Source organism: Procambarus clarkii, chromosome 27 (assembly GCF_040958095.1).
Source record: "Procambarus clarkii isolate CNS0578487 chromosome 27, FALCON_Pclarkii_2.0, whole genome shotgun sequence".
In the NCBI taxonomy this organism is placed as follows: Eukaryota; Metazoa; Arthropoda; class Malacostraca; order Decapoda; family Cambaridae; genus Procambarus; species Procambarus clarkii.
Window position 1 is genome coordinate 554,316 of NC_091176.1, and position 10,685 is coordinate 565,000.

Genomic DNA, 10,685 nt, shown 5'->3' on the forward strand with positions numbered 1-10,685 from the left:
AAGGACGGCACGAAGCTGTGGCGTGTATTTTTGTCTATATCAGATATGAGAATAAGGAACAGTAGCGGTGCAAGGACTGTACCTTGAGGTACAGAGCTTTTAACATCGCTTGGACTCGATTTTATCTGATTGACTGTTACTCTTTGTGTTCTGTTCGACAGGAAATTGAGTATCCAGCGTCCTACTTTTCCAGTTATTCCCATTGACCTCATTTTGTGAGCTATCACCCCATGGTCACATTTGTCGAACGCCTTTGCAAAGTCTGTGTATACAACATCTGCATTTTGCTTTTCTTCTAGGGCTTCTGTGATTTTGTCATAGTGGTTGAGTAACTGTGACAGACAGGATCTTCCCGCTCTAAATCCATGTTGTCCTGGATTGTGCAATTCATTGTTTTCCATAAAACTAGAAATTTGATTCCTAATCACCTCTTTCAAACACTTTTATTATGTGTGATGTTAGTGCAACTGGCCTATAATTTTTTGCCAAGGCTTTACTCCCCCCCTTGTGCAACGGAGCTATATCTGCAGATTTAAGTGCTGCTGGTATCTCCCCTGTATCCAGGCTCTTTCTCCATATTACGCTGAGTGCTCTCGCTACTGGTACTTTACATTTCTTTATGAATATTGAATTCCATGAGTCAGGCCCAGGAGCTGAGTGCATAGGCATATTATCAATTTCTCTTTCAAAGTCTTCCGAGTATGTGGTAATATCCGTTATATTAACTGCAGCTTGAATGTCATTCATAAAAAAGCTGTCTGGGTCATCAACTTTCATGTTGTTTATTGGTGTGCTAAACATAGCCTCATACTGGCTTCTTAGAATTTCACTAATCTCTTTGTTGTCCTCTGTGTACGTACCTTCATTTGTAATTAACGGTCCAATACTGGTCGAGGTTTTGGATTTTGATTTTGCGTATGTGAAAAAATATTTCGGATTTTTCCTTATCTCTTGTATAGCTTTCTGTTCCAATTCCATTTCCTCAGACTCATATGATCGCTTCAACGTTTGTTCTATTTCCTCAATCTCCCTGCTTAGGCTTGTTTTCCTTGCTTGTGATAGTTGTGTCTGCCGAAGCATTTCCGTTATTTTTTTCCTTCTCCTGTACAGTCGTCTCCGTTCTCTTTCTAGAGTGGTCCTCTTTCTGCCCCTCCTCACAGGTACGTGCTTCAAGCAGACCTTGTAAGCTTCAGCTGTCAGTTGAGCTATTCCCTGTGTGGGAGTTTTGTCGCTTAAGACCGTCTCCCATTGAATGGTTGCAAGGTCTACATTTATTTTTTCCCAGTCAATCCTCTTATTGTTGAAATTGAATTGATTGAATATTCCTTCTCGCTTGTTGGGTCTCTTAGACCTACTACCGTTATTTATGCTAGTTCGCACTTCAATGAGCTTATGGTCTGAGTATGAAGTATCTGAGATTGTGATATCCCTGATTAGTTCATCATTGTTTGTGAATAACAAGTCTAGTGTGTTTTCGTTCCTAGTTGGTTCTGTAATCTGTTGATTGAGCGAGAATTTGTCACAGAATCTCAAAAGTTCTCTGACCTGTGGTTGGTTATTTCCCGGGTCATTCCCTGCTATGATATTTGTGTTTGCCGTTCTCCATCTTAGACTCGGTAAATTGAAATCTCCAAGAAAGATAATATCTGGAGCTGGGTTTGCTAGGTTGTCAAGTATGTTCTCTATTTTGTGCATCTGCTCTGTGAATTCCTCAATCGTTGTATCTGGCGGTTTATATATTAGAATAATAATTAGGTTTAGTTTCTCTACCTTCATTCCAAGTACCTCTACCACCTCATTAGTTGAGTTTAGTAGTTCTGTGCATACCAGGTCTTCTTTAATATACAGACCTACTCCTCCATTTGACCTAGTTTTTCTATCACATCTATATAGATTATAATTTGGAATCCAGATTTCACCATCCATGTAATCTTTTGTATGAGTTTCCGTGAATGCCCCAAATATTGAGTTTGACTCTAATAGGAGGCCATTTATGAACTTAACTTTATTTCTTGACTTTGGCTTTAAACCTTGAATGTTTGCAAATATGAATGATTGTCCATATTGTGTGTCACTTCTGGAAGGTTTTGGTAGTTCTCCCTCCTCTCTACCCTGACCCAGGGTGTGTTGTTGTGGCAATGGTTTGTCCAGTTTTGGAAGTGATACTGGGGAGTGTGGTAGTCTCTGTGTAGTTGGGGGGTGTAGTATGTGTGGGCTTGATGACGAACTGTAGTCCAGTCTTGGGCATTTCCCCCTCTCCATCCGTACTCCTGCCACGTTTCTGCCTGTCTGTTTCTCCCTCTGTTTGTACCTGCCTCTAAAAAATTTTCAGGGCTATTATGTTGGACTTCTTCTCTTATATGGCGCTGTGTACCTCTGACGTGGAAATCGGGGCAGTGAAGATCGTAGCATTTCCTCTCATTGACTGAGAGTGTGCATAGCTTAGGGTGAAAAAATCTACACTCTGTATCAAAACGACATCTGCCTTTCCCTAACCAGTTTCGGCATTTCCGTGGGTGCATGAATGAGCATTCCGTGCCTCTGGGCCCATATCTACACTGTCCTTTTGCATAATACCAGCAAATATTTTCATTTGTGATTGTATTATTCTTGTTTGTACCCGTGCACGACTTGGCTACCTCTGTGTTTTTTGTTCCAACTTTCTCGTTTCTGCATTCATTCTCGGTATTGCCCTTATCTTTCTCCTTGTTGCTTTCGTCTTTCTCATTTGTGTTCTCGTTCGTCTCATTTTTTCTCTCCTTATTCATATCACCAGTGTGCTCTACAATATTGCCTTCATTTTTGTGTACCTCGACACTATACCCTTCTACATTGCTACTTTGACTCTCTAAATTCTCAGTCCCTGGGTTGTGTTCAGAGTTCGTTGCTGTCTTTATATACTCTGCATATATTTCTGGTAGCTTTTGTGTGAATTGTAGCCTGTGTACTTCAGAAATGTTATTCATTAGTTTGGTGATGTTTTCCCACATCTGTCTGTCTCTTTGACAGATCCAGTAGTTACCTTCCCGGTTTGCATATTGTGTAGGTAATCCTGTACAACTTAGGTGAAATCTTATGTTGCAAATGTTACATACAATGCCTACAACACTCTTCCGAAGTGACTTAAGGCAGCCTCCACACACCTCCATGTTGGGTTTGTGATGTTATAATAATATATGCATATATTTAAGTATTATATGTATGTATATATAATATGTATCCAGTATATTTATAATATTACATATGTTTATTTGTTCAAGTTTATGAGGGGGTACTTATCGCCTTGTGGAGAAAATATGGTCGTCTTGGGACCGTCCATATAAAAATATAAACCATATAAAAACATAAAATAATAATCAAGTACAGTATTGAACATAATGAAACATCCTATCATGTTGGCCCTCAGCAGCTCCCTGGAACAGGGTGCTATTGTGAGGACCTTCAAGAAAATATAAATAATCTTGGAGATACTGATATTAGCTTCATAATACAAAATTGTACATTGTTGTGCAATCATCTATGTACATAGAACAAACAATGGCTAGTCAATATTATTGAATAGAATATTCATATTTCCATAATTAAGGTGAAAAAATGGAGAACTTTTGCATAATACAAAAATGATAAAATAATTTATTTATAAATTTGTATACATTTAAAATTAAATGTATAGTACCATCCTAGTGGATACAAAGCATATAATAACAGCGAACACTGTATTATATACCTTATGAACAGTTATAATAACAACAATTATTTTTACACTTTGCAATGTTTACAAAATGAACTATGCTGTGCTCATTTTTCTTTGGGAGAAAAAGTCAAATACCCCTATTCATAAGAGGGAGGAGACAGCTCTGGCTGAGGCTCAAGCTTTCCAAACACTCTTGGGAGGCTCTAAAGATTCTGCTTATAACCATCCCTCCACCACCAACACCCACATAAGCAAAGAGGGATGTCATTCAGGTTTCGCAGCCAAAGCGACAGGATGGGAATCTGCGTTACTTCTGGTCACTACCAAAGTGCACTGAACTGGAAAATAACCAATACCCAACCAATCCTGCAGTTAAGATCCACAGTTAACTGAATCAGAAAGGCCAAATTCTTCTAAATATAAAGCAGATCTTTCAAAATACCCACATCACCTGAGAATTGGGACTATGTGCTGATATTTCAGAGCACAAACCCTAAGTTTGGCAGGAGTCATATACTTTTACCCCCAAGACTAAGGCATGAACAGAACTGACATCCACACCTGACAATCAGTTTATACCTGAGGGTGAAAGCTATGCTACATCCAACAGGAGAAATGCAGGGCTCATGTTTAGCAAATTTTGTACATAACAGAATCATGCATAGCAATGGATGTCTGTACAAAAAATATTACTGGAGCAAGGCTAAAGGCCTTTAAGTGGGGACTCAAATGTTCTCCTGCAGGTAATACCAAATCAGACTGGCTGTTATTGCTGTTTATGTTTGTAGGCCACAAGTAATAACCAGGATTATCAGACAAATATCAGGGAAGACTAGCCTCTAGACAGGCTACAAGCACAGACAAAAATTATAATAACCAGCCACAGATTAATTACATTAATTGGCAAACATTCACACTCGGGTCAATTGATCGTTCTTACCTTAGACTTCGCCGTTGGTGCCATAAAGACTCGTGTATCAGGGAAGATTAATACCTTGAAAGCATTTTTGGTATTACCTCGATCTTTAATATTTACTGGTAGTACTTGATCAAGAGGGTACAAGACTTCAAACTTGTAACGAACTGGGCCACGTCTAAAACAAAACAAAACAAACTTTTTAGCTAAATATGAAAGGCACTTCTTTGAGCAGCAGCATTTGGTTGCTCTCTTATGCAAAATTTACAGTGTCATATAAAAGAATAAAATTTTATTTATTATACTGGTATAACTCACTTTTACTTTCATCTGAAAGTGGAAAGCAGAGAAATTATAATTATGCATGTTAGCTGTACCATGCATATCTATGTACAGTATGTTTAAAATATATCTTGGTACATAATTACCTTTCATAACATATTTTTCAATATGATGCCATTTTTATTTATTCCTGGGACACCATTACAATGCACTGTCATTCTCAGGATTAAATTCTTACTTTACCATTCAAATCATCTATCACACAATCAGTGGTGTAGCCAGGATCGAAGGTTAAGAAACAAGAAAATTAAAAAAACGTGCCATGTTCATTTATGAGATAAATAATAAACAGACACGTACCAATTTTTTTTTTGTTCATTATACTTTTTTTTTTTTTTTTTAAACCTAGAAGGGGTACCACCTCTGGTGCAAGTGTAGGGACCCATAGCCTCGGAGAAGAAAATAAAGAGTACTCAGAGAAGAACTTGTGGATCCTCACTGAACACTTTGATATTTTCTTCTCCTACCACCCCTATTCTTTTGGTATGCGTGTATATTTATCTAACTTTATTTGAAAATGTCATTACACAAAAAAATTTACAATATTGATTACATGCAGGGTACAAGGCTGCTTGTCACAAGTTGAGCAGCTCCTCCAGCTCCTCAGATGCCGGGCAGGAACCATGGATGCAGTGAGCATTTCCTCTCTGGATTGCCACACTAAGGCGCTGAAAAAGAAAACTGGCAGCTCTAGGGTCTCTAGCTGTTTCGATTAGCTTAGACCCAAACTTCTTCAAAAAGCTAGCAGCACTTTTACCCCAGGCACCAAGTGTCTCTGAGGCAATGGGGACAAAATTGTAGTGGTGCTAAAGGTCTCTGTATTTACGTGACTTCCCGGTGATTGGCAGCTCCTCCTGCTTGTGTTGCACTGAAGTCAACATAGGTATTGGCTAAAGTTGAAACGCAAGTGTAGTCCCACACTTTTTATTTTGTATTTAAAGTTAAAATACAAGGAAGATGTAGGTTTAAAGATAGTACATAATTGTTATTTTCTATTTAGAATAAACAGTAAAAAAAAGTTTTACAGTAAGCTCATAAATCTATATACAATGGTACATTGGTTTTCGAATTCAATCCGTTCCCAGAGACGGCTCGTAAACCAAAAATTTGCAAACCGAAACAAATTTTCCCATAAGAAATAATGTCAAGTGAATTAATCTGTTCCAGTAATCCAGGTACTGGCTCTCTTGGTCCCTGGTAGGCCCTATAGAACTCTATGGTTGATGCAACCTAGTAGTTGGCACACTCAGTGATAGCTGGGGGGAAGCACAAGGGGATTCCCACAAAAATGTGGGAAACCAGCCAAAAATAATCTATCTCTACAGAGCTGCCCTGGCAACATAAATGGATACTAGGCACAAAATGTAGATAGTTACCTCCTGACCCCAGTTGTCTCACTGGTGCTGTTGCCTGGCAGGTAACAGTCAGGGTAATAGGTAGTTCATAGTTCCAGAGCAATACTTGCCTATCTAAGAGTCATAAGGATCATTTGGAAGGGATGTTCAGTGGTTTGAGATGCTCTTTAATGTTAAAGCAAGTCGTTTCACTTGGTGGTTAATTTAGAAATGCTCTCCACTGTGCTCCTTACCCCTAAACTACAGGATTAGACTGTTGTATTTGAAAGGCAATTTGTCTTTGTGGGGCTCAGAAGAGTTGAGGGAATCTTGCTCAGAAAGCTTATTCCAAAATCAATTACTGTATCAGGGAGCTGCATAAATCCAAACAAATCTGTAATGTATATGATTTTATACCACAATTTGAAGTAATTCTGTTCAGTTAGTATTAAAATATCAACTAAAAATTTATTAATTTTGTTTCAATACAATTTAAATTTAACTAATAATTAATTCAAAAGTTTGCATTAAACTAAATAAAATGCCATCAAGATACTATTGGGATTTTTACAAAATACAAGAAGCTACTATTTTATTAACATGTGCATTGCAATACTGTGCTACTCACCTATCACTAAGCCAAGAAGCAATCATCAATGAGTCATTCAGTAGATAACAATGAATTCTCTGCTCGGCAGAGTAATCATCTTGGTTGAGCTCTACCAAGTCACCATCATACACTAGGTAGCGATCCTCTACCTCCATCACATGCTGTAAAACAATAATAATAATAAAGTTAAAGACAAAATTTACACTTATATAAAGTAAAGATATTCAGAGAATTTCAATACATAAGTTTACCATTTATAAAAAAGTTACAATCTAGTAAATCTGCCCAAAATCATCCTTATAAAAAATACAAGAGAACTATAAATGCAATACAATTTTGCCCGCGCTTTATATTCAATAAAACCTAGGCTATATTACAAGGATTAATGAACTCCTTTCTGCATACAGTACTAGTAGATGACATTTATGGAACAAAATAACTAGACGTTTTCTTTAGTAACCAATCAGGGATGATATTCAGTCCTCTATGCTCTTTAAAAGATAGAAAAGGGCCTTTAATTATAATGTTTGATATTTTTTACTACAGCCATTCACAGCTAAGAGAGATGCAGAAAATCTTTTTTCAAGATGCCGTCTGTTAACTGGAGTCCTGAGGAACAGGACGCGAGCCCTGTGTACCCACAGGAGTTTTCAATCATTCCCTATACCTAAAAACTATATATCTTGGTCAACACACCACCCAGCAATTAAGATATCTCTATACAGTGCAGTGCAGGGGGGTTAAACTGTACTTGAGAAACCAAACAGACATTCGGAGCTTTTCGTGAACATTTTTCCACTGGAAAAGTGGAACGTTCAAGAAAAATGTATTGTATTTGAACAACAAGTCAAACAGTAATTGAAAAGTACAGAACTTGCATTTAATTACAATGTTGGAATACTGAAACACATGTATTTTTACAAGCACTAAAGAGAGGTCAAAATTAAAACATGAAATATATATAAAATACTTACTGAGCATCCTTCTATTTTTTCCAAAAGACCAGTCAACTTTTTTCTATTTTCACGTTCTCGTTTTCTTCTCATTTCTTGTGGGTTAACTTCTATCATTTCCTGAGCAGCACTGCCTGGGCCTCTTTCTCCTAAGAAAAAACAAACATGGTATGTTTGTGTATAAGATGGAAGATTATCTCATTATGCAAACATATTTACTGTGTTACATTTCTTGTGTGCATACTATTACTCTATAGATCGACAGTACAGTACTGTACTCAAAAGCAAGGTGTCTCGATAGGAGCCGACTCAAGAGATAAAGACTAAACCTCTCAGAAAAGATATCTCTGGTGGAGCAAAACAAATACACAAGCAAACCACTAGGAAATGAAACCCTAGCCAAAAGCATGAGCGAAATAAACGCCAGAGAATGCTCAATGAGGGTGGTATTAAACACAATCATGAAGCATAAATTAAACAAAACATGGCAATGGCCCAGCACAGAGCTAATTTCCTGAGGAAACCAACACGACTTAGCTAAATAAGAAAGCAGCATAGGGTTTCCTGCTGAAGCTGTTGGACCTAAGCTACACTATACATTGGCGAGAGAATGAAGCAGGACCATAGTGACTTTGACAACCATCTGGTGATAGCCACATTATAATTTAATAATCCTAGTTGTCAGGGACATGAAGCCTGTTATAATTAAACTTGGCTAATCTTTCTGGTTTGTTTTCTTAGTTTTGGTTAGATCTCTAATGCTTCACCTCACAGAGAGCCAGATTATGGTCCTGGCTCCCAATGGTTCAATGTGGATCTCAAGAGGCCTGGTTCAATTCTTAAATCTTAGCTAACAAGCACAATAGCACCAGGAAGTTGCTGAGGAGGCCTTCCCAAATATGAATTGGTTAACTGACTGCCAATGAAAAACAGTATACCTGTACTACTATAATATCAATAATAAATTTGCAGATTATAATTACTATTATTGCTGTTGACTCACATGAAGCAGATTGAAACTGTACTGTACAGTATTTAACTTTTTTTTTCCTATATGCTGTACAGATCTTTTTCATTACAGTCTCATCATAGGAGCACCTATATTTTATTCATTATAATCAATTTAAAATTGATTATGGCTCATTACTTGCCAGATATAAACAAGCTAACTAAAGCATTATGCATAATGCACTTGCAAACAAACATTATTACTTTTTTGTTAAAAAATGCCCAAAACTTTGAGGTACTGTATTACGATTCAAACATCTATAATCATAAAGCGAGTCCCTACTTGGACTACACTGTAATTCTAATTCCCATATTACAGAATGGACAGAGACTCTAGAGAAAATACAGAGATAGTGATGATGCCATTACCCATTATTGGCTACCTTTTCTATGAAGACATTAAAATGTCTCAATATGATCAAGTTTTTAAGTAGATTAGGGACATAAACAAAGGGGGGGGGGGATATAAGCAGGGTTCTTAACCTGTTGGAACAGATCAGATCCTACAACAATGGATACAAACTGTGGAAAATTTGTTTTATAAGGGATACAGGGAAGTGTTGGTTTGGAAAGTGTTGAGCGTGAGCAAAATGGGCTGCCAGCTAGTACTGTTGAAATAAGCAGTTGAACAGGTTTAAAAAATAGATTGTATAGGTACTGTACATATGGGTGAGTGTGTGTGGATTTAAATGGGACCTGCCTAGTATGGGCTAACAGGTCTGCTGTAGTGCTCCATTATTCTTATGTTCCTTATTGTACTAAATGAATTAATTCATCAATGGAAATGACTTGATTTATATTAACGAATGAAGCATGAAATTTCACAGTCTTGGCTCGTCTGTGCTTAAAATAGTGATAGGTTGCTTGAATGATCCTACTTGAATAGCTTACCTGCAACTGACAGTTCCAGTAGGGATGTTAATAAAGATTTCTGTTCTGTGATAAGGTGAGAAAGTTGGTACATCTCACTTTCAAGGTCTGAGTGCAAAAATATAAAAAAGGACTCAGTATCACATTAGTAATATAGCTTTCTTGTTACATTTTATAACACTCAATTCAACACCTTATTTTAGAAATATAGCTGTTTTGTGCATTATGAATGTATCTTAACTATACTGTACTTTTATTTCAATGATACATAATTACTTCATATATTTTTAGTGCAAAAATACAAACAATAAAGTAACCAGCTGAAATGGAAAATTGTTCTTGTACAATAAAGATGGAATCAAAATATTAAATCATTTGAAGTTATTTGCAAGGCTGGTGCTTACAGAGAGAATTTGGTGGTTAACCAATATCAATACAATGAGTAACTAACAATTAGATACATTTCTAGGAGAGTCCCTTAGGTGGCTCCCAGAAGCTATCTTGCTGAGATTGCTCCATACTCAAAGGTCACATCAGTCACAGAAGTTCTGTTTGGCCTACAGGGAGGCAGGGAGCAAATGACAGTTTGCCATCATACTGGGAAAGCATCCAGAAAGTCAGCGAAGCTCCTACAGAATATGGGAGGGTTTATAGAATACGAAGCCTTAAGACAGCTTAACTCTGCAAGTTATTCACACAGAACAGGGGATTCACTGAAATAACTTGAAACTCATTAGTACCAAATACCAACACCAGCTGGCCCGAGTTGGTATCTGGGGTTGAGAGCCTCGCCTTAGGCAATTCACAGGGTCTTTGACTACTCTGATTGGACCCCTTAGCTGGAGACATTTTTCTGGTGTGCACTGGGATTCATGTACAGATCAGAATAGCAAAGTTACTGGTACAGTGAAAGACCTGCCTAAAAAGAACACTAGAACAAATGTAGCTACAGGTACAT

General features: G+C 37.4%; 1 protein-coding gene across 2 annotated transcripts in view; it reads right to left on the reverse strand.

Moving 5' to 3' along the window:
• Positions 1 to 10,685, reverse strand: part of Exo84 (exocyst 84) — a 38,506-nt gene that overhangs the window by 20,078 nt on the left and 7,743 nt on the right. For both annotated transcript variants that reach the window (XM_045749406.2, XM_069332205.1), the window contains exons 3-6: positions 9,749 to 9,835; positions 7,871 to 7,998; positions 6,915 to 7,057; positions 4,635 to 4,788 (exon numbers count right to left, since the gene is read on the reverse strand). In XM_045749406.2, the coding sequence (XP_045605362.1) occupies positions 4,635 to 4,788; positions 6,915 to 7,057; positions 7,871 to 7,998; positions 9,749 to 9,835 (512 nt within the window). The remainder of the gene's footprint in view (positions 1 to 4,634; positions 4,789 to 6,914; positions 7,058 to 7,870; positions 7,999 to 9,748; positions 9,836 to 10,685) is intronic.